At 48.3% G+C, this 23,841-nt stretch overlaps 2 protein-coding genes across 2 annotated transcripts in view; one reads left to right on the top strand and one right to left on the bottom strand.

Moving 5' to 3' along the window:
* Window positions 1-6,034: 6,034 nt before the first annotated feature.
* Window positions 6,035-23,841, top strand: part of ADORA1 (adenosine A1 receptor) — an 88,015-nt gene continuing 70,208 nt past the window's right edge. Inside the window, exons 1-2 of the mRNA XM_037985727.2 lie at window positions 6,035-6,243; window positions 7,140-7,362. Coding sequence (XP_037841655.2) covers window positions 6,035-6,243; window positions 7,140-7,362 — 432 coding nt within the window. The remainder of the gene's footprint in view (window positions 6,244-7,139; window positions 7,363-23,841) is intronic.
* Window positions 6,221-8,914, bottom strand: MYOG (myogenin). The gene is made up of 3 exons (XM_073011628.1): window positions 8,293-8,914; window positions 7,438-7,519; window positions 6,221-6,744 (listed from the first exon to the last, which is right to left on the bottom strand). Exons 1-3 carry the CDS (start codon window positions 8,836-8,838, stop codon window positions 6,623-6,625), a joined length of 750 nt encoding a protein of 249 aa, XP_072867729.1. The 5' UTR covers window positions 8,839-8,914; the 3' UTR covers window positions 6,221-6,622.

Below are 23,841 nucleotides of genomic sequence, written 5' to 3'. Positions count from 1 at the left end.
TCCTGGAATTCCTAAGATCCACCCAGCTTCCACCATTTTCATTGCTTTCCCCAGCAGCATGGTGGGAACCTGAGCTGAGGGATACAGGTCCTGTTTTGGTAGGAATATTATTCCCAAGAAATACCCCCTCCTCACCTACTCTCTCATCCTACCTAGGTGCCTGAAAATGTTCAAGACTTATGTTCAGGGTGGGATGATGGAACCTAGGGCTTCATCAAAGTGAGAGGAAAGGAAAAGCATCTGGCACGTGTTTCTTGGAGAGGGGCCAGTGCAGTGCCATCCTACAGGTGGCTGGAGCAGCTGCATTGCAACCTGATCACCTTGAGTTCTGAGCAGGGGCTAGTCTTGCAGGTGAGATAATGGGCCAGGGCACCCAGTCCAGAAGGAGCAATGGTACCTGGGCAGTGCCAGGGCTTAGAGCCTGCTGCTCCTTTTCAGTAGAGGAGAGGCTCATCAGTGGTGTGGTGGGGTGGGCTCTCCCCTAGGCTTGGGCAAGGCAGCCACTTGCCCTTGCTCTCCCTTAGTGTTCCCTGGCCTCCCTGCCATCAGGTTGCTGGGAGTGGAGATGGAGGGATTATTGTGCAGAAAATGAGTTGTATGGAGATAAAGAGCTCCCATCCCTGCATAATGGATGTTAAGAGGATGGAGATTCCTAAGATTGGTGGAGTTGGGCAATGCACAGCCATCTGACTCCTTCAGGGTGCTCTTGATGGGCTGGCTGTATGGGAGACTCAGTCCCAGCCTCTCTCCTCTACAACTCCTGCCACTGTTGGCCATGTCGTAAGGCAGTAGCTGTGCCAGGATAGCTGGGTCCATTCAGAGCACCCTGAGAAGTATTGCAGGGAGGTGTTAAGAAGAGAAATCTGGAGAAATCTGTGCAAACAGTGATGGAAGGCTGTTGTCTTGGTGTATCCCTTGCCTCATAGTCAATATATTTTTTTCTTTGGCGAGTCACCAGTGACCCGAGCCCTCCACACCAGCCTCCTGTATCTCATCAGGTCCCTTCTCAGTACTGTACTTGCTCAGTGCATCAGGAATGGGTGTATGGGTGTGTGTGGGTGTGAGTGTGGGTGTGTACGTACTAATAAACAACCTGGTTTTAAGATAATGTACAAATGGCCTCCAGTCTTTTTTTTTTTTTTTTTTTTAAACTCTGAACTCACCTGAGATTTCCAGCTGCTTTCACAGTCATAAAGGCTGCTGTACTCTGGGAAGGAAATATACAATTTTCAGAACTTATAATCAATAACTGTCTGTTTATGTAAGCACAGGATTGATAGATTAATGTTTGGGTTACATGTGCCCAGTGGGTAAAGGACCAGATAAGGAGAGAAGAGCCTGGTGTCTTCTTTCATCTCTCTCACCTGGTCAGGCTGTCACCCTTTCCCGCTGCTCCTGGAGTTCCTTCTCCTGAATGCCCCTTGGTCACATCACTCCACTGTTCCCGTTCCCACTTTCAGCAGCTCCAAGCACCTCTAGATCAGAGTTGCAGTTCCTCCTCAGTGTGGCCTAAGAAGCCATTCATGACTTGGCTCCTTCACCTCTCCTCCTCCCACCAGTCCCCAGTCCACCTAACTCAGAAACATGGTGTCCACCCAACCCCATCACCAGAAGGCAGCACGACTGCTTCTGTCCTTACCGTTGTAGTTTTGAGCTGACAAGACCACTTCAGGCATCACTGGGGAGGCATCACCTGCCTTTCCCCAGCAGAACTAGTTAACCAGCAACCTCTGCTCTCCGGACACTCTGCACACTGCACAGGCTGGGCAGTGATTGCCTTCCACGCTGGACTGCGAGTTCCTTCCTTTGGGGCAGCCTCGTTGATCTCTGCACCCCTAGGTGTATATCCTCGAATGAATAAATGCACCAGCCTTCTCTCAGAGGGTTGTATAAGGATTAATATTAGTAAAAGCTAAAAATTACTGAGTAGTATTGTTTGCCAGACACTGTTCTAAGCATAGTAAATATATTAACTCATGAATCCTCACAACTCTGATATATTCTTAGTATTTTCTAGAACAGGACATTTTAAGACTAAGATAATACAGCTGGTAAGAGACAGATGTGGATCTCAAACCTAGGCTTTCCTGACTTCGGTGCCTTGTCCTTAACTATGATATGTGTGTTCAAACTCCTGACCCAGAGCCAAGAGTTTTTGTCTTTGTTTTTTTCATTAGGAGTAGCATGATGAAAAGGAATGCTTATCAAATGTTGCTATCTTCTCTTTTAAGTGAACTCAAGCCCCTACCCCTCAACAAGCCTTCCCAAGCTACCCAGCTCCCTTTTGCTGACTCCTTTGTGTGTACAACTCACGTGGTCTTTGGCTGCTATGAATCTTCGGGGGGCCGTGTTTCCCCTATTCCCATGAGTGGTGAACTCCCCTTTGTGTAGCACAGTGCACCCTGCATCGTTGTGTCCTCTTTAAGGCTGATGGTGCCCCAAACATGGATGGAACAAGGACAGCAGAGTCCATGGGCACAAGTGACAGGAGGGAGTGGGACAAGGCACCCTGGACACAGCCCAGGGAGGGAAAACAGAGGTGAGGGAAGGTACTGGCCCTGTGCCTACAGGCCTCTGGGAGTCCCTTGCTACCCTCTCCAGGATCAAAGGTAAAATTGATGAGCCTTGGTGACTGGCTAGCGATGGGAATGAGATCTTCACTGGAGGGATCCAGGAAAACTATGACTTCGTTGTGCTGCCTTCCACTAGGACAGGGGATATAGACGGAGCCGACTTATGTGGAAATGGGAGTTTGATTTTGGACATGCTGGGCTTAAGGTGAGAACTGGACATCATGGTTCCATCCGCACTTGTACGGAAGAAGAATCTAGGTGTCTTTCCTTGAACCCTTTCCTTTGCTCCCTCTAGGAATGTTCCAAGCATTGAGGGGCCAGGAGCCCGGATCCAAGTGGGGACCTGTGGCTGAGGGGGACAGGGATGAGGCACAGCCAGAATCGTGGAGGGGCTATGATTGGAGTTCCCACTCAGGACTGGGTTGAGCTTCCTTAGCCAAGATCCCGGCTCAACCTGAAGTCTTCCAGGCCCACCCTCAGGCTTTTCTGCCCCAGCCTGGGGTCCAGAAGCCTGGGGAAGCCCAAGGAACCTAACATGTTGGGGTGGCGTTTTATCCAGGAAACAGATACCTGAGCTGAGGGGTATCTTTTCCTCTCACCCTCTGCCATCCCTCTGCTGCCTCCCTCTCCAGTTGATCCACCCTGTCTATACCTGCAGCACTTAAGAAGGTTTTCCAGTCTACCAAATAAATTACTCTGAGAGGTTAGATCCCTAGGAATGCTTATCGGAGTGCCACAAGTAGCACTGTAAGCATTCAGTTCACACCAATTATCTCAGCACTCTAAGAAGTTCCTATTTACACACCAACAATTGGTATGCCAATTTTAAGTAATATTTATCTTTTCATTGTAGTGGATTCCCTAAAGTCCATTATTAGGCAACATTTGATTAACCCGGTTTGATTTATTGTAGGTGCTTCCAACTAAAGAACACATTTGAGCTAATCTCCCTAAAGAACTCCAACTCATTATTCATTAATTGGAGTCTTCTCTGTAATTCTGTTGTGAAGATTAAGCATTTGCTAATTTAAGGAAGTCCCCATGTGGCCGGGCGCAGTGGTTCACGCCTGTAATCCCAGCACTTTGGAAGGCCGAGGTGGGTGGATCACGAGGTGAGGAGATCGAGACCATCCTGGCTAACGTGATGAAACCCCGTTTCTACCAATAATACAAAAAAATTAGCCAGGCGTGGTGGTGGGCGCCTGTAGTCCCAGCTACTCGACAGGCTGAGGCAGGAGAATGGCATGAACCCGGGAGGCGGAGCTTGAAGTGAGCCCAGATCGCGCCACTGCACTCCAGCCTGGGCAACAGAGCGAGACTCCGTCAAAAAAAAAAAAATTCCTCCTGCTTTGATAACAATTGTTTATTCTGTGAAAATAACGAGTGAGGCTGGGCTCCTGCTTAGCAGAGTTTGCCATTCACACCTGTGGAATTCTAGCAAATTGTTTTTCCCTTAAGGACTTAAAGACATGAAAAAGTAAGTAGACAGAGTGACTACACTCCACCATGGTAGGGATCTGTTGCATCCAGTGTCATTGCTGAGGACTGTTCATTCTTTCCAGAGTCTGAGTGAGACCCTCACTATCTAATTGTCAGAATAACTGAAGAGGAGTAGACTTAAAAAAATATATCCAGCAGCCCCAGAACCTGTGCTTCAGCAGAGCTGAGTGCCTTCCTTGGCCAGCCCTTCTTATCCCAGTGAGAAGGAGGGTGAGGGATGGGCAGGTCACAGCTGCAGGTGACAGGGCTGTTTCCACCCTAGGAGTGCGGGAGGTGCCAGAGGCAGAGGAAATGAACTTGAGGGGAGAAGATCCTCCATGAATGTGTTCTGAGAATTTTTAGGGGGTAATAAAGGAGTAAATGTAGATTCCAGAGCCAAGGCATTGCAGCCAGCCCAGTTGCCCTCCTCATTCTCCAGGGCAGTGAATCAGAGCTAAGAGTCATGGAAATGACCTTGGTCTTCCTTTCCAGCCCCTCCAAGGGGGAAAGACTAAATTCAGTGACACCAAGTTGAAAAGAAGAAAATCCCACCAATGGGAGCAGAGGAGGCCAATTTGGAATTCCCAATAAGCCCTGCCTGACTGGTTTGGGACAAGCAGGCAGTGGGGGAGACCCTCCCTTCTGCACCCTCACCTGAGTTCTGTGAGTCTCCAGAGGCTTCTTCTGATTGTTTTCCTTAGGCAGAGTTTCTGAAGAAACTCGGGGGGCACAGTGTTAACTCTCCTCTCTGGCAGTAAGGTCAGGAGGGTGGGTGTGGGAGAGATGGCCCAGCTGAGCTCAGAGCGGGTGCAGGGGGGTCGCTAGAGCCTCAGGCAATACTGGGTTAAGTCCATTGTCAAGGGCCCCAAAGAATTAAGTAGGGCTGGAATGTACCATGCTCTGAATCCCTGCTTTGGTAATGATTCTGAAACTTATAATTTGCAGTAAATCACATGAACTTAGCCCCAAGCTGTTGGAATTAATAACGTTTTCAGTAGATGTCCATGTTCCGTTTGAATTCTAGCTCCTGTTAACTCCCCAGTTAATCCTTGTGTAATGTCTAACCAAAAATCTCTGTTCTCAATTTCCCACCCACCTTCTACCCTCAAGAAGCTAATATTTGAAAAACAGCACCCCAAATGAAGAGAACCCAGCTTCTCTTCGATTGTTCTTTGTGGACCCCTTTACCCTCCCCGAGCTAAATCTGAATCTCCTTCATGCTGGGAGCTGCAAGCAGGAACCACAATCCCCTTCTGCCTGGAGGGAATGGAGGAGAATGGGGAGGGGCCATGCTATTTGGCCAGCAAGGAAATGACAGTGTCTGACCCCACTGCCTTCCTCACCTCCCACTTCTCTATAGGGCTCCTGGTGACACCAGGGCAGAGGTGGGGACTAGGGAAGGGAAACCACAACTTCTAGCTCTGCACCCTGGCTGTAGGCTGAGCACTGGGCTCACGAATTGCTCAGTTAACTGAAACCGGAGGACCTGCTGGGACATGACGCAGAGCACAGCAGCCTATGAGCAATGGCTGTGAAGTATAGTCATAGCCAGTTGTCCTCCGTGTCCCACAAGGATGTCTGTGGAATCTGGTCTCCACCTAGACTGAGGTCTAGATATGCTCGACTTCCTTCCTCATGGTGAAAAGAGCCGGGGTCCCCAGTGCCTAGTGACCACCAGCAAGATGAGGCCCTCAGTGCTGTGGAGCCCCGCCCACTAGGGTGTGTCTGGACTGCTCAGTGGGAGGGGGCAGGGCTGTCAGTCATTTCCCTCCCTCTGCATTATCACCGACACTCTTCTGGCAACCAGTCTTTATTCATTTTTTAAAAAAGGAAATCCAAATAAGTTAGCAAAAAAAAAAAAAAATACAAAACAATGGCAAAACCACACAATGCTTAGTTAACAAAAGAAATCACCCCCAAGAGCCCCCAACCCCCTTTCCCTGCCTGTCCCCGGCAACTTCAGCACAGGAGACCTTGGTCAGATGGCAGCTTTACAAACAACACACAAAACAAAACAAAACATAAAACCACTGGAAGGTTCCCAATATTCACTGCAAAAGTTTGGCCCCCCAGGGACTTGGGAACAGAGGATTGTTTCTCTCCCCTTCTTTTCTCTCAATTCAGGGCAGGCCCAGCCCAGCCACTGGCATCGTGAAGAGACCAGAACAGGAGACGTGCACAGCTTGTCCAGGTCAGGACACTGTCTGTGTCACTCAAACCGTTTCACTTAGGGGGTGGAATTAGAGGCCATGTTATGATAAAAAGGAAACTCCTGAGTTTGCCCCCTGAACTGGGGCATACACGAGGGGGCGCTCTGGTCCCCTGCTTTACCTTCCTGGAAAGGGGATGCCCTGTCCTCTAAGGAGGCAGCTGAATGAGGGCATCCAGTACCTTGCTGGGGGGTGGGTTAACCTTACATGGATGAGGAAGGGGATAGTCTGGCCTATGGCACCCCAGAGCTGGCTTCCTAGCATCAGGGCAGCCTGGCTTAGGAGGCCCCTGCTACAGAAGCAGTGGCATCTGTGGTCAGCTTGGGGGGCTTGCAAGGATGCCTGGCTTGGCAGACAATCTCAGTTGGGCATGGTTTCATCTGGGAAGGCCACAGACACATCTTCCACTGTGATGCTGTCCACGATGGAGGTGAGGGAGTGCAGGTTGTGGGCATCTGTAGGGTCAGCCGTGAGCAGATGATCTGTAAGGGGAGGTGGGAAGGTGGTACCTGGGTGAGGAGTGGGGGTTCTTGAGGCCCAGAATAGAGGATGGGACCCTTGGGGTGACACAGGTTTTCCAGGACAGATGGGGGATAAAGCTCCGGAGTTCTACTCCCTAGTCCCTGCCTTTCCCCATGCTCTGTGTGTGTGTGTGTGTGTGTGTGTGTGTGTGTGTGTGTGTGCGTGCACGCGCGCCTCTTCTCTGAACTCCCCTATGTGTGTGTGTGTGTGTGTGTGTGTGTGTGTGTGTGCGTGCACGCGCGCCTCTTCTCTGAACTCCCCTAGTGAGGTAGGGTTTGGAAGCAGTCACTCAAGTTGGAGCAGGATGGAGCTCCCCAGAGACTGGACCTGCCCTTTGCTCGGCCCGGTTTTGCAGCACTGACTCAGCACTTCGCAGAGACCCCTGGGGCAGGGACATTGTCCTCTCTGTGGAGAAGGTCAACCACCAGGCATCAGCTGGGGAGCTGCAGGAGCCACTATCACTCCTTTGCTGGTCAAGACTGCAGGGCTACACAGAACCTCCCAGCCCACCCTTTGGGTCCTGGAGTCAGCAGGTCCCTGGAGAGACCCAAGGGAAGAGGACCGGAGCAAGGAATAAGGTAAGAGGGAAGAACCTCGCCCAGGGAGGGACTGAGGGATTGGAGTCAAGGTTACCAGGGTCAGGCCTCACTTACCCCCAGGGTTGGCGCCGAACTCCAGTGCGCTGCCCCACTCTGGACTGCAGGAGGCGCTGTGAGAGCTGCATTCGCTGGGCACCTGCAAGACAGGGCGAAGGCCCAAGGTCGGGGCACAGCCATTCTTTGATGTGTCTCTCTGCCTAGTCCCAGTGGGCAGAAGCACCTGTGGTGGGGTTGGAGGGTGGGCCACAGGCTGTGGCCTTCCAGCCCAGGCCATCCCCAACCCCAGAATCTTAGTAACCAGCTCCTCTCATGTCCTAGAGGCCCTGCTTCCAGGCCTTCTTGGCTTCCATCCTGAGTGGTGGTTCTGCCCTCACAGGACCCCAGGTTAAAGGTCCCTGGTTCTCCTGACTCTGGTGATAAGGGTGATGGAGACAGATTTTCTGGCCCAGTGAAGGTCACTCTGTGCAGGCCTGCTGGAGTTCCAATGAGACTGAGTGGGTTTTCTCTCTGCTCAGCCACACCCAGGATGGGGGTGGGGCAGGGGGCAAAGCAGCCTTCTCTGGTGAACTTGGCCTGGCCTTTTAGGCTCTGACTCAGGCTCTGTGATTAATCCTCACCCTTACCCGGGCTGACTGTGGCCTTGCTCCTGATCCTTTCTTCAGTCCTGTGTTCCCCACCCCCACCCCTTCTGCACTTCCTCCCCACTGCCTCTATCTCATCTGGAAAGAACACAGGACACAGGAGGTCAGCTGGATAGCCCAGCTCTGACCAGGGAAGGGCTCCTGAAGCCCCTCGACCCTGTCTGGCACCTGCTCCAACCCTCTGAGCCCCTCTTGGGGTCTTGAGGTTGTCCAGGTGCCTCCCTCTGGCCCCCTCCCCCTGGGGCAGGGGGACAGGATGGCCACTTACCCCTGGCTGGGGCCCACCCCCGCCCCGGTAGCGGAGGTCACGCTCCTCCTGGTTGAGGGAGCTGAGCAGGGTCTGGAGACGCTCGATGTATTGGATGGCGCTGCGCAGGATCTCCACCTTGGGCAGCCGCTGGTTGGGGTTGAGCAGGGTGCTCCTCTTCAGGGCCTCAAAGGCCTCATTCACCTTCTTGAGCCTGCGCTTCTCCCTCAGTGTGGCCGCCCGCCGCCGGTCCACGGACACCGACTTCCTCTTACACACCTTACACGCCCACGGCAGGCACTGGCCCGGACAGTGCTCAGGGGTGCCCAGCCCCTTGTCTTCGAGGGGCCCTGGGGTCTCGGGGCTCAGGGTGAGCTCCGTCCGCTCATAGCCTGGTGGCTCAAAGCCCTGGAGGTGGACAGGCAGGTAGTTTTCCCCGTCATAGAAGCGGGGTTCCTGGTAGAAGTAGGGGGATGTCTCATACAGCTCCATGGGGTCAGAAAAGGCTTGTTCCTGCCACCAGACCCCAAGCTCCTGCAGCCCCTCACGCCAACTGCTGGGTGCCATTTAAACCCTCCCTGCTGGCATGGAACCAGAGATAAATATAGCCAACGCCACAGAAACCTGAGCCCCCTCTAAGCTGTTGCTGCACATCAAGACGTTTACAGTGGATTAGATGTGATTCCCCTTCTCTCTCCCCCATGGCCCCCACCCCACCCAGCCAGCCTGTCCCTGGCCCAGGCGGGCTCCTGTGCACGGGTCGGGAGGCCGTCGGGTGTAATTTGATTAGTTTTCATTTCTCAGCAGCCCCTGTGGGGCAGGGGCATTGGGGGAGGACACATTCCCCTCTCATCTGCTCCTTTCAATTACTCCTAGCTGGGCGGCCTGCCTGCTCTCTCCTTGCTAGTCCCCAAGAAGCTGGTGGGTGTAGGGGGAGGAGGGAACAAGGAAGGGTAGGCTTAGGCTGGAAGAGGCCTTAAGAGCCAACTTATCCATCTCCCTGCTTCCTGACAGCACCTTAACCACACTACATCAGTCGATGAGACTCTTAAAGACCTCCCTCCCAAAAGAATGGGACTGCTTCAGATTCTGGGCATTCATGGGCACTCAGTATCCGGGGATAAAAGGGATCAAGACTCAGAGCAGCTAATAGATTCCACTTTTGGGGTTCCCAAGCAGCTCTGACCTGTATGTTCTCTTAGGTCTCATGTGATGGGGGGTAAGTTGAGGCAAGAGAAATTATTTGGGTTTTGGTTTTCTTGGCAGGGGTCAAGAGAAATTTTCTCTTTAATACAGCAGCCGTGGTCAGAGCAGAGATTAGAATTTACAGCTTACACGTGCCACCTTCCCCAGAGCCACAAGGTCAAGATGTACTAAGCTCCCTGTCTCCTCCCTGTCTCACTCCGGACCATTGATCTGTCCTTCTATGTTACCTCCTCAACTCTTTTTCCAACACCAGAATTTTCCTGACTCATTACTGTGGATGGGGGTGAAAAAGGAGAAAAAACAGAGCCCTTCAAACTCAGTGTAAATCTCCTCTCTCCTTGGCCATCGGGCTTGGTGGTTCTGCCTCTTCGTCTGAGCCATCAATTTTACATGTATCATGCAGGTCTCAAATGTCAGGTGGAGCAGGGACTGTATAATCTTCAGGCCTCTCAGGCCATGATCACCTCTCAGTAGGTGCCTCAGGGTCTGAGAGGACAAATTCTTTCCAATGCAGTGGGCAGACCTCAGACACCAGCAGTGAACAAGGCTCAGTCTTAGGGCTGGGGATTATAGGGACACCCCAGACAGGGTCCCTGCCCTCGACCTTACCATCTGGTAGACAATGGTGGTCACCTCTTTCTACCTAGCCCCTGATGACCGAATCTCCTCCCAGGCAACCACTGTTCAGCTTCTGCTCACGTCAGGAGACAGCCCGTTCCATTGACGTGCAGCTTTGAGCTGCAATCTTCTCTCTCTATCTTTTACCCTTTCTTTCTAGTTTTTTCCCTTAGGCCCCATAGACCAAGTCTGATCTGTCCTGCTCCTCATCCTATGACAGATCAAAATGACAAGTTCAAGCCAGTGGCAAGGACAATGAGAGGAAGGGGAACCCTGCTGGGGACTCAGGGGAGATTACAGGGGAGATGAGATCTGTGCAGCATGTGAAGAACCTGTGTTCCTTCCTCTCATTATTCACAGCAGAGAGCCAGGAGAATTCTGATGTCCTTTTGGGATAGGAAACGGGGGGAAGGAGGGAACATAGCTGAACAATAAAAGAGCCCTAAGCATGTTGAGGGAGAACAGTGAGGTCTTAATTCTGTTCTTGGCCTTACCAGCATGATAGAAAGTAGCAGCATAGACTGGGTGTGGTGGCTCATACCTGTAATCCCAGCAGTATGGGAGGCCGAGGCCGGTGGATCACGAGGTCAGGAGTTCAAGACCAGCCTGGCCAAGATGGTGAAACCTCGTCTCTACTAAAAATACAAAAATTAGCTGGACATGGTGGTGGGCACCTGTAATCCCAGCTACTCAGGAGGCTGAGGCAGGGAATTGCTTGAACTCAGAAGGCGGAGGTTGCAGTGAGCCGAGATCGCGCCACTGCACTCCAGTCTGGGCGACAGAGCGAGACTCTGCCTCAAAAAAAAAAAAAAAAAAAAAAAAAAGAAATTAGCAACATAGGTACTGTGTGGGTTCTAAACTTTGCTTTCCCCTGACAAGCTGGGCTGAAGAAGAGTCTCTATTTCCAACACATCCCCTGCCAAACAAAGAAAAAAGAAAAAAAAAATGCCTCAGTTTACTCTCCAATCCTATGAGCCCTGAGAAAAGAAGTCATGTTGAAGCCACTAAAGGAACTCCTATATTTGCATCTTTTGTAATTCCAGGATCCAGTGTGACTTACCTCTAAATAATATGTCTTCCTCTAAAATGGAGGCAGAGCTGGCTTGCTCTATGGTGATTTCCAGACCTTACTATCTAGTTGGTGAGCATGGGCTGACATGTCAAAGCTGGATTAGAAGACAAGGGAGAGCTATGATGATTCCACAGCAAATATGGGGGCTGTGATCAATTACAAACCAGTAGATTCTTCAAAAGCGTTTCGGGAATTTTTGGGACGGCAAAATCGCTGAAGGCTGGGGCTCTGCAAAAGGCTTGGGGAGCATGCTGGGCCAGCTCTTGAGAACTGGTAGGATTCGGATGAAGAGAGAGGAGTAGGGGAAGGGGTCTTTGGGTAGGCTGGTTTGTATGGAGCTTGGGGTTCAGGTAAGGGGGCGATTGGAGACAAACTTGCACAGAGCAGAGGAGGCCCAACTGGGCAGGGAAGGACTTGAGAGCTGAGGCAAGGAGACCACACAGAACAGCGTGATGGTCATCCAGGAATGAGATGATGAAGGTCTGAACAACCCCCTCAGAGGCAGGAGGATGAATTCGACTGGGAGAGGGCGCATGTTTCAGACTAGCAAAGGATGGCGAGTATGCACGCAATAGGGGAGTGGTTGTATTAAATGATAATGTACTTGGCACATGGATACTCCTGGTAAATGTTATTCCCTTTTCTTGCTTTGTCTTCTCTTCTACTTCTGCGTGCCCTGCAGGGGACCACAGCAGCAGGAATGGAGGAGGGAAAACCTGGCTCCACCCTGGGTGTGTTTATTCATTCATCCATTTTTTTTTTCGATCAAGTACCGTGCATTCAGCACCTTGTGCCGGGTGCTTGGGTTACTAAGACATGCCCTGTCTGCCTTCAGTGTGTTCACTGATGTGTAAGGAGAATGAGTTCACAAAGTCATCTAACCAAGGTAGAAAGAGCAGGCTAGAGAAAGTGCTGATGTACTCCAGAGAAGGAATTTATTCATTCACTCCATCTGCTCAACACACATTTACTGAGAACCCACTCTGTGTCACTTCCCCGGCTGGGACCTGACCTGGGGCAAGAGCAGTGCCTAGACTCGGCGCTTGCCTGCAGAAGCTCTGTCGGGCATGCATTTGGCCTTCTGTCTGGATGATGTTTGCCTCTGACCAAACATGAGGGCAGAGCCGGGAGGTTAGGGTGACCTTGTGTGCCTGGTTTCTGTGAATCCCTGTCTGTGCGTGTGTTTGTGTATGTCTGACTACAGCAGCGTGGGGACCATGTCAAAGCCCAGCTATGGGGCACAGACCCTCCTAGGACTGAGCTGATAGAGTGAACCAGGTGTCTTTGACCTCTCCATACCCTGATGGGGGGGGGATTGGCCCTTTACCCATCTTGTTCTTCTCTCAGAGCCAAGCTGTGGAGACGCCTCATCTAGAGGCTTGGTCCTCCTCCCCCCGCACCCCCACAAGCTGCCCTCTGATGGATGGGAACACATTGGTGCCAAGCACAGAACAGCCTTTGTGCTCCGCCACCAGCGGCGATCCATCAGCTCCAACCTGACAGCAGGGCGTCCGGCCCTAATCCCCATCCCTGCTGGCTTGGGCACACAGGGCCCCCTGCCTCTACTGTAGCCTCCTCCTCCAGCAGTCCTGCGCCCTCCAGAGGAAGCCCTTACCCCTACTGGGGCTCCAGAGCCACACTGTTGGCTCCCCCACCCTGACTGTCTCAACTTGATTCTGTCTGTTTGCATGCTGGGCTGATGTCATTTGCATGGTAGCAGCTGGATTTCAAAATGCTCAGAAATCCCCTTCACCTGCTCCTTGCTCCTTACTACCCCTTCTGCTGCACACCCAGTCACAGCTCTCTGGCCTTCAGCATCTTCTAGTCCCTGCTGATGTTGCAGGTGGGCTGACCTGGGCTGCATAGTACTTGGCTAAAATCAAAGCAAATTTTCCATTCTGGAGTCTCATGTGCTTGGGAATAGAGGAGCAAGAAGGAGAAGGGTCTGGAAGGGTGGGGGCCTCTCGCTACTCCAAACAGGTCTCCCACCATATATTTTCCTAGGCTGGATAGGATGAGGTGGGAGGGGGTGGGGGGTGGGGGGAGGCGGGTGGCAAATGCATGTGCATTTCAGTAGGACATAGATGCATAAAAATTACATGCAAATCAGCACTGATTATTTGTGGGGCAGTAGCTTTGCAGCAGAATGAGAACAGATCACAGAATCACAGAATGTCAGAGCTGCAAGGCAGTCTAGAATCCACTAGTCCACCTTCTTCCTCCACATATGGGGAAATGGAGGCCCAGAGAAGGGAAGTGACTTGCCCAAGGGTACAGAGGATGAATGTCAGAAGTGTGAAGGGTGCCTGTTCTGAATCCGGGAGCCTCCTCCCTCCCTGCGGCTGGCAGGTGAGGAAGTGTAAGTAGTAAGCAGCAAGTGAGTAGATATTTCCCGGTGGGCCTGGGGTCACAAGTAGGCAGATAGTGAGGGGTTGGAGAGTTTGAATGGAGGGTTTAGAGAGGCATCAGGAGAGGTACTGCTGGAGAGAGGAAAAGAAGATAGAGGAGAGGTGTGAGAGAGAGGGTGGGCTGGAGGTGCCGGGCAGAGGCCTGAGGGATTGAGACAGGGGAGATTTGGAGGCAGATGCCAGGATTGAGATGTGAAGAGGAGGGGAGGGTCCCCCCTCCACCAGGCCTCTGCAGCCACACATTGTTTCCATGGAGGACTGAGCATCGGATGACCACTGGGAAATCCCATCCCTGCCTGGAATCTGATGCTCAGAGCCAGAATCATTCTTCAAGAATTTCTGGCTTTAGGGTATGGGAAGGTGCAGACCTGGAGGTGGAAGGGGTTGGGTTGGAGGAGAGTGGGTGAGGGTCAAGGGGAGGTGTTTGGTGGAGACAAAGCAGAGAGCTGGTTTTAAAAATAACCAGCACTGGGCTCAGCAGTGTGAACTGGGGACCTGGCTCTGGTGGGGCCTTTGGAAATGCGGGCGGGGATTTCTTACAAGAATCTTACGTTCCTATGGGAACAGGGCCTTCGGGCCTTCAGCTCCTGGTTAGGACAAATACCATCAGGATGTGGAGGGAAAGTAGAAGGAGCCCTGGATAAGGCAGTTCGTGTTGCTGTCCTTTCTTCTCTCTGGTTCTCAATTTCCCCATCTGTAAACCAAGATGCCGGACTGACTGGTTAGGATGCCTTTTGTTTGTTTGTTTGTTTGTTTTCCTGACTTAGCATGTGCATCTGGAGGAAGTGCTCATGGAATCAGGGTAGGAGGACTGTTTTGTCTGAACCAGGTTTAGCCCGGAAGAGTAGACTCACAGGATCCGAGACGGTAGATTTCCTAGAGATACTTTGTCCTTTTCCCATCTCCACTTCGGCTCCCAGGTTTAACCTCACTGAAAGGTAACCAGATGGTTCTCTGGACCCATTTCCACCTACTTAGAACTTCTTGGCATATATTTGTCATACTCACCTCTGGATTTGTCCCCCTGGCTGTCCCCTTCCCTGCTACTCCCTCCCACCCTCGCAAATCTGCCCTCTCTGTGGGTTCAGAAGCCCTAGCATGCCGCTACCCCCTCCATTCCCTGGACTGCATCTATTTCTGCCCCTTTGACAAGTTGTAACATATTTGCAAGCAGCTGCTGCCTGGGTGGAGATGCCTTTGCTCTCCTCCCAGCTCTGTCCTCTCCTCCCCAGTCCCTCTCTGGACAGCCTCCCCTTCCCAGAATGTGCCCTATGACCCTCCCTACATTCTCCTCTCTGGGACTCAGACATCCAACATTTCCTGGGTTTCTGCAGGGGTGGCCAGGGCTCTACACTGACACAGAGGGAGCCTTCTGGGATAGAAAGTCATGTGGCCAGGGGTGGGGTCAGATCTCTTCTATGAAGTCCCAGGCTGTATGGTTTGAGGCAATTCTCTTCCCACTGTGGGCTTCATTTTTCTATCTTTAAAGTGCGGTGATGAATCATGTCTTCCCTACCAATCATAAGTAACTTTGCCACCTATTAACTGTAGAGACTTGGGGACATTCTGCCAGTGCTATTGATCCCATTATTTTTATCTCTTCTGAGGACTTCATTCCATTGTTTCTGTCTGCTGGGCTTTCCTTAGAGCCCATAAACATGCTGAAGTCTCTCCCATAAAAATAAAAAAATAAAATAAAATAAATTCCTTCTCTTCCTTCTCAGCTATGACTTGAAAACTAACCTTCCCTTATTCACCAAATTTCTAGAAAGAGGAGTCTACACTTACTCTTTCCACTTCCTCACTTCCCATTCGCTTGTCTGCTTATTGGCTTCTACCTTCCCAAGTTACTAAAATGGGTCCTCCCAAAATCAAAGAGACCCTCACCGGGCACCATCCTGTGGGCATTTCTCAGTTTTAATTTTACTTGATTGGTCTGTGTCGTTTGACAATGTTGACCATGCTTCTCTTAAAACTCTCTGCTCACTTAGCTTCCATGACCCCTTCATCTCCTGGCTCTTCTCTAACTTTTCTCACCATTTCTCCTCCTCTCTTTGCTTCCTCTCTCCTCTCCTCTTTGTTCTTTTCACGCACGTCACCCCTGCCCACCCTTTAAGAAGGATTTTTAATTTTTAGTCTGCTTTTTTGCAGTCTCCCTTTGTAGTCTCATTCTTTCACCTAGTTTTAACTACCATGTGTGTAAATGCTTGGTAAATGTTAACATCTCTTAACTTTATGTACCAAATTATGTATTTATGTTATGTATTAATTACTCCCAAGTCTATATTCTAGCCTCTGCCTCTTCCCTGAGCTGGATCACATATCCAAGGTGCTAGTAGACTTCTCCACTTCCATGTCATGCAGACTCCTAAACTTAAATCTATCTGATATAGAATTCACTCACTCTGTCCTCCATTCCAATATCCCTCTTATTGGTGACTGATGCCACCACCCACCCAGTAATTGCTCTTCATTTCTTATCCTTCCACATCTAATTGTTCAACAAGTCCAACAGTCCTGCTCTCTTCTTCATCTCAGCAATTCCTAGGCCAGGCATGGTGGTTCATGTTTGTAATCTTAACACTTTGGGAGGCCACGGTGGGGAGGATCACTTGAGTCCAGGAGTTAGAGACCAGCCTGGGCAACATGATGAGATTCTGTCTCTACAAAAAATAATTTTTAAAAATTAGGTGAGCATGATGGAGTGTGCCTGTAGTCCTAGCTACTCTGGAGGCTGAGATAGGAGGACTGCTTGAGCCCAAGAGGTCTGAGGCTGCAGTGAGCTGTGATCACACCACTGCACCGCCAGCCTGGGTGGCAGAGTGAGACCCGATCTCAAACAAAACAAAACAACGCAAAACAAAAAAGCCCCAAACAATTCCTAGATTCATGTAGGGCCAGGATTTTTTTTCAATTCCACCAGCCAAAGTGAGAGGGCTCATTGAAGATATGGGGCATTTAACTGAGATCACAAAAAGGTCACACCTTAGTAATAAAATAAAAACTACTCTAGATCTGCCTTCAAAAAGTTTCAAACAAGCCTCAAAACCATCAAATTCATTTAACTGTCTTCTAAAACAAAGTCCAATACTTTTTAAAGGATTATAACAAAATCTAACACTCAGTTATGTAAAATTCACAGTGAGTCATCCAATAAAAAATTAGCAGACAACAAAGAAGCAGGAGAAAATGTGACTCATAATCAGGAAAAAAATTAATTAATTGATATAGACCCAGAAGTGATAGGAATGTGATAGAATTAGAAGATAGGAGTCTGGGCACAGTGGCTCACACCTGTAATCCCAGCACTTGGGGAGGCCAAGGTGGGCAGATCACTTGAGTACAGAAGTTTGAGACCAGCCTGGGCAACATGGTAAAACCTGGTCACTATTAAAAAATACCAAAAAATTATCCAGGCATGGTGGTGCATGCCTGTAGTCCCAGCTACTTGGGAGGCTGAGGCTGAGCCTGGGAGGTCGAGGCTATGGTGAGCTGTGATCATGCCACTGCACTCCAGACCAGATAGTGTGACACCTTATCAAAAAAAAAAAAAAAAAAAAAAAAAAAAAAAAAAAGACTTAGCAGATAGAACCATTAAAATAGAGATTATAAATTTGTTCAGTATACTCAAGGATTTAAAGAAAAACATGAATGTAAGAGAGAATTAGAAGATATAAAAAGGAATCAAACTTTTACTGGATAGTATTATGTATTAGTCTGCTCAGGCTGCCATAACAAAATACCTAAGACTGGGTAGTTTAAACAACAGACTTTTATTTTCTCACAGCTCTGGAGGCTGGAAGTCTGAGATTAGGGCGCCAGCATGGTCAGATTTTGGTGAGGGCTCTCTTCCTGGTTTGCAGATGATTACCTTCATGTCCTCATGCTTACCTGGCCTTTCTTTGGTCTATGAATGGAGAGAGAGAGAGAGAGAGAGAGATATCTCAGGGTCTATGGTATGTCTTATAAGGACACTAATCCCATGAGACCAGGATCCCTCCCTCATCATCCAGTTATCCCCCAAAGGCCCCATCTCTAAATACTATTACATTGGGGGTTAGGGCTTCAACATATGAATGTTGGAGGACACAAACACTCAGTCAATATTAGATCAATAGCAGATTAGACATTGCAGAAAAAGTTTGTTGAATCTGAGTACAAAGCAATGGAAACTACCCAAAATGAAATACAGAGAAAAATACCAAAACAAAAAGAGCTTCATACCTGTGGAATAATATCATATCAAGTGGGCTAACATATGTGTTATTGAAGTTCCAGAAAAGGGCAGAAAAGCCTAGAAGAAATAATTTTCTAGGTTCCAAGTCTAATAAAAACTGTAAACTCACAGATCTAAATAATTCAATAAGTCCCCAAAAGAATAAACACAAAGAAAACCACACCAAGGCACATCATCAAATTGCTGAAAGCCAGTGATAAACAGAAAAAATTTTAAAGCAGCCAAAGAAAAAGAGACACATTATGTATAGAGGAACAGATAGGAAAACTGATGATTTCCCATCAGATAGAATGAAGGCCAGAAGACAATGGAGCAACATCTTTAAAGTGCCAAAAGAAAAGGCTGTCAACCAGGAATTGTAAATCCAATGAAAATATATTTCAAGAATGAAGGCAAAATAACTTTTTCAGACAATAGTATGCGGGAGAATTCATCACCAGCCATTCTTCACTGTAAGAAATGTCAGAGGAAGTTTTTACACAGAAGGAAAATGATTCAAGATGGGAATGTAAAGTACATAAAAGAATGAAGAGCATCAGAAGTGGTAAACATATGGTGAATATAAAAAGACTGTTCCCCCTCGTTTTAAAATGTCTTTCAAAGACAGTTGCCTACTTAAAGCAAAAATAATAATGTGTTATGGGGTTTGCAGCATAAATAGAGATAAAATGTATGACAACAATAGGATGAAGAATGGGAGGTGGGGACTAGAAGTATACTGTTGTAAGTTTCTCACAGTATATGGGAAGTGGTATAATATTATTTGAAGGTAGACTGTGATAAATTAAAGATGCATATTATTAACACTAGAGCAATTACTAAAAAACAAAACAGTTATAACTAATCAGAGATAAATTGGAACGTTTTAAAAATACTCGGTTGATCTAGAAGAATACAGGAAAAGAAGCAAGAAAAGGAACAAAGAGAAGATGAGACAATTTGAAAACTATTAGCAAGATGGTAGATTTAAACCTAACCATATCTATAACTGCATTAAACATATAGTGGATTTAAAAGCAAGATCCAACTATTGGCTGTCTGCAAGAAACTAATTTGACACATAAAGATACAGCAAAGAGTACAAGGATGGAAAAGTGTATGCCATGCAAAAACTAATCATAAGAAACCCGGAGTGCCTATATTAATATTAGAAAAAGTATGTTTCAGAAGAAGGAATATTGCCAGGAATAAAGAGATACATTCCATAATGATAAAAGGGATCAGTTTATCAGTAAGACTTATTAATCCTTCATTTATACATACCTCACAACAGACCTTCAAAGTCCACAAAGCAAAACTGAAAGGAGAAATAGACAAATCCAAAATTTTAGTTAGAGATGTCAGTGCTTCTCTCTTAGTAATTCATAGAACAAGTAGATGAAGTCGTTATGGAAATAGAAAACTTAATCTATCAATTTAACCAGTTGATGTTCATAGGCTATTCCACTCAACAATAACTGAATACTCATTTTTTTCAAGGACACGTAAAACATTTGCCAAGATCATACACGGGGCTATAAAATAATCTCAATAAAATTTAAAATGCTGATAATAAAGAGTATGTGCTCTAATCACAATGGTATTAAATTAGAAATCAATAATGGAAATTTCTGGAAAATCCCCAAATATTTGGAAATTAAAATTCTATATAGCCTATGGGTTATTACTTACTAAACTAGGTAAAAATAAAGCCCTGAGTTAAGTGCTACATAAACCATGCCACATTTAATCCTCACAATAATGCCATAAGGTAATTACAGTGATCGCTGTTTTACAGATGAGCCCCCAGAGCTCAGAGAGGCAGCTGGTAGGTTGTAAACCTAGGAGCAAAAACCCAGGTCTGTCTCATGTCAAAGCCCAGTTCATGATCAGTGTATTATTCCACAGGCAACTAGTTACAGCATTCAAGATGGGCACCCGCAGAGAGCTGTGCTGAGTACCCTGTTGGGTATGAGGGGTGAAGGATGTATTGCTGATGCTGCTTGCCTTCTCGCCAACTCCCTGTCCACAACAATCTCACCCCTAGGCTTGGTGCTCAAGAGCCTTCCCCATGGAAACTCTACCATAGGGTGTTCTTTTATGTTCTTCCTCACTCTTGTTCTTCTGTTGTGAGCTTCCTATGTCCCCAGTAAGTTCTTTCCTTGGCAGGGCCACTGGCTTTCCCTGGGTGCTTGATCCAGACACCTCATAAGGCCTTCTTCCTCTAAGGGTCTCATCCTCACTGCTTTTACTTCTGACTCCCCCATCCTGATCTCAGCAGGCCTGCTTTGTAATCCAGGGCTTTCTGGACCCTTATCCAGAAAGATGTGGATCCAGGTCCAGATGTTGCAAGACCTGCAACACTATTCTTCTGTTATCCTCAGGCAGCCTTCTCAGACCAAACCAACTGTCGCTGGCCCACCTGGAGTCCACCAGTAGCCAGGAGATCCCCAGAGTCTCCAGAACTGCTCAGTGGCTCACTTTATCTTTCTCTTTTACTTAAGAGATCTTTGAACCAGACTGCCTGGATTTTAAATCCTGGAATTATCACTTGATAGCTTTGTAATCTTATGTAAGTCATTTTACCTCTTGGTGCCTCTGTCTTTGTCTTTATGCTGCTATAACAGAATACCACAGACTGGGTAGTTTACAACAGACAGATATTTATTTGGCTTATCATTCTGGAGGCTGGAAAGTCCAGAAGCATAGCACCAGTATCTTGCAAGGGCCTTTGTGCTGGTGAAAGGTGGAAGGGCAAGAGAGGGCAAGAGCAAGAGGAAGGCCAAACTTGTTTTTATAACAACCCATTCTCATGATAATTAACCCACTCCCAAGATAATGACATTAATCTATTCATGAAGGCAGAGCTCTCAAAACCCAATCATCTCTTATTAGGGCCCATCTCTCAATATTGTTGCATTGCGGATTAAGTTTCCAATACATGAACTTTGGGGGACACATTCAGACCATAGCAACTTCCATTTCTGTTTAATAAGGATAAGAATGGGATGTGTCTCACAGGGTTGTTGTAGAGATTGAATGATTTCATATTTATAAAGTGCCTCGCACTCAATAAGCATTAGTTCTATTATTATTATGAAACGGGGCCTCATTCTGTTGCTTAGGCTGGAGTGCAGTGGTGCAGTCATGTCTCACTACAGCCTAAATCCTCTGGATTCATGTGATCTTCCTTCCTCAGCCTCTGGAGTAACTGGGACTACAGGTGCATGCCATCATGCCCAGCTAATTTTTTTGTTTTTTTGTAGAGGTGGAGCCACCCTATGTTGCCCAGGCTGGTCTCAAACTCCGGGGCTCAAGCAGTCCTCCCACCTCAGCCTCCCAAAGTGATGGGATTATAGGCATGAGCCACCATGCCTAGCTCTGTTATTAATTTACATCCTTTTGTCCTTGTCTCCTCCATCAGACTGGGAGCTTCCTGAGAGCAGAAGTAATGTTTCTTCAATCACTCTATTATCCTGGGAGCTCTCTGGCGGAGTAGGGCTGCATCTCTTCTGAAGAATGGGGGCTCCCTGAGGTCAGGGATTGTGTCTCCACCATTAGACAGGGACTGCATCTGCCTCTCAGGCTCTGAATTTTTTTGTTTGCCTGCTTCTCAGTTCTCATAAGAGGACTGTGAATATGGGAAGCGCAGTGGAGCTCTGGGCAGTGAAGATATTCTGGGAGGGGCCCGGGAAGCTCTGTCCAGTGGATAGATCTGGCCTTGGTGAGGGAGCCAGGAGATCCTAGGCAGATTCCTTCCCAGAGCAGCTCCAGAAACAAGATCCCAAGGCAGCTTCCAGGAGCTACTTCTACCCCCAGGAAAGGGAAGCTGGGGAGTTCTTCTAAGACACTTCTGTCTATGCACACCGTGCACACTATTCTGAGGAAGTTCAGCCTTAGCACAGTTTTACCCCTTTCAGTCTATCAAAAGACAGGAGATGCAATATGGCATTGGGCAAAGAGCAGACTAAGATAGCATTGAATTCTGACTCTGCCACTTGCTAGCTGCGTGGAACCTGCCTTTAATATCTTGGGACCTTCGTTTCCTCATAGGCAAAAATGATAATAAGAAAACCTTGTTCTCCAGTCATATTGTGTGCTCAATAAATGTTAGTTGAGTGAAAGAATGCATATTCATTTCCTTTCTTTGGGGGAGTTTAGGGAGTGGCATAGCCAGCCCTGCCTCTGGTAAATTGAATTCTACCATCTGTGGGCTGAACAGGTCATCAAGATGACATTTAGTTCATTCCCAGCCTTTAATCCATCTCAGGCGCACACTTAAATAAGCTCCCAAAATGGAACCCTTGGTAATGCATTCCCATGCTTCGGTCATGAGAAAATCCCTTCTAACATCGCATTGCCCTCTCCCTACCCCACCCCCAGTGGCACATCACAGGCATGTCTTTTCTTTGACTCTTTTCTGTAACTGGAGTAAGGAGTGTGGAAAGTTGGGACGTTGGATTCTAGTTCTAGCCCTGCTGTTAACCTCTATGTGACTTTGAGCATTGGAAGCTGGCATTTATGGAGCCTCTGCTCTGTGCTGAGTACCTCACTCCCTTCTCACGGCGTGACTGTGGAGATGACAGGGTCCCCATTTTACAAAAGACAAACCTGAGGATCAGAGAGGTTAAGAAACTTGCACCAAATCACACAGCTATGGAGTTCACATCTCCCTGACTCTACACTCTTTTTCCACTGCACAGTGCTGACTTCCCTAGGGACCTATTTCCTGATCTGTAAAATAAGGGAATTGGATTTAGTGTTCTAGAAAGTTCCTTCCGGTGTTGGCATTTTGTCACCACCTGCTCAGGGCCTCTGGAAGAATCTGAGGAAATTTCTGCTCAGCTTCCTGGCTTGGCTTCCTTGCCTTTCCCTGACCTTCTCGTTTGTTTGTCTATTCTCAGGACTTCCTTACCATCCTCTCCAGTGAGTTGGTGTGAGACAAGGAACCAAATGTTTCCCTGGAGTTAGTGCAGTTCCATCTGCCGCGTTCCCTGCATAGCGGTCCGTGGGAACACTGTGTTCCACCCTCCAGACCCTGGTGCCTGGAGTGTTTTCCCTGAGCCACACTGCCTGTCTGCATTCCCCTTTCTGTGGGGGCTTGGGCCAGCCTAAGTCAGAACCCATTTGCTTTTCTGTTTCTGACGGCAGATGACTTCCTAGTGGTAGGGGCAGGGTTGGGTGGACTTGCTTCCCAGGCACAGGGATTTTTATCTGCAGGCTGTTTCCATTTCTAGAGTGCCAACCCTTGTGTCCTCACACCACTGAAGGAGTTCATGCAGACATTCAGTGATTCACTTGTTCCACATCCTTAGCCCATTTTGGCTGCCCCACAGTGGAGACAAAGCCCTGACTTCAGATTTCTAGCTGTGACTCACCTCACCTGTGGTTTGCTTTCCTGCGCTTATAGGTGGGGAAGTAGAGGCATTGGGAGGTGGGTCAGGGGCTGGCCTGGGATAGGAGCTCAGGAACCTGTCCTTCCCTGATTTGGTGTCCTCCTACCGTGCTCTTTCAGTAGGGCTGCAGCCACAACACAGGCCTCATCTTTCTTGGCTGTTACTAGATTTCTGAAAGCAGCTGTTTGTTGGCTTGTGAGCTCTCATACTTCCTGATCCAAGGGCAAGGAGCAATGGTTTTGTGTTTTCTGTTTGTTTGTTTGTTTTTGTTTTATTCTTGAAGCTAGAGCCAGCTGCATTCTCATGTAATGTCACCTGGTAGCGGTTGGATGGTCAAGGAAGTACCTGGGCCCAGAATAGGATTGCCTCAGGAGGACAATGTGACCATCATCACTATGCCATCATCAACAGTTGCATCATCATTTAGGACCTTCCTGTTTACTGGCACTGTGATAAATGGATTAGGCACATTAACTATTTTGTCCCTACATTGAATCTATGAGCTAGGTATTATTACCAGTTTTCAGACCGGGAGTGGTGGTGTGTTAGTCTGTTTTCACACTGCTGTAAGGAACTACCTGAGACTGGGTAATTTAGGAAGAAAAGAGGTTTAATTGACTCACAGTTCTGCAGGCTGTACAGGACGCATGACTG

The sequence above is a fragment of the Chlorocebus sabaeus genome, chromosome 25, assembly GCF_047675955.1.
Source record: "Chlorocebus sabaeus isolate Y175 chromosome 25, mChlSab1.0.hap1, whole genome shotgun sequence".
Taxonomy (NCBI): Eukaryota; Metazoa; Chordata; class Mammalia; order Primates; family Cercopithecidae; genus Chlorocebus; species Chlorocebus sabaeus.
Note: the sequence above shows the minus strand (reverse complement) of the source record. Positions and strands in the feature narration are given on the sequence as shown.

Excerpts from the sequence above, each read along its gene's own strand:
- MYOG (XM_073011628.1), bottom strand. The coding sequence starts at position 8,838 with ATGGCACCCAGCAGTTGGCGTGAGGGGCTGCAGGAGCTTGGGGTCTGG. Across the intron at positions 7,520-8,292 it reads GGGGTGGGCCCCAGCCAGGG|GTGCCCAGCGAATGCAGCTC; the intron begins GTAAGTGGCCAT and ends CCTGTCTTGCAG. Across the intron at positions 6,745-7,437 it reads GTTCGGCGCCAACCCTGGGG|ATCATCTGCTCACGGCTGAC; the intron begins GTAAGTGAGGCC and ends CTCCCCTTACAG.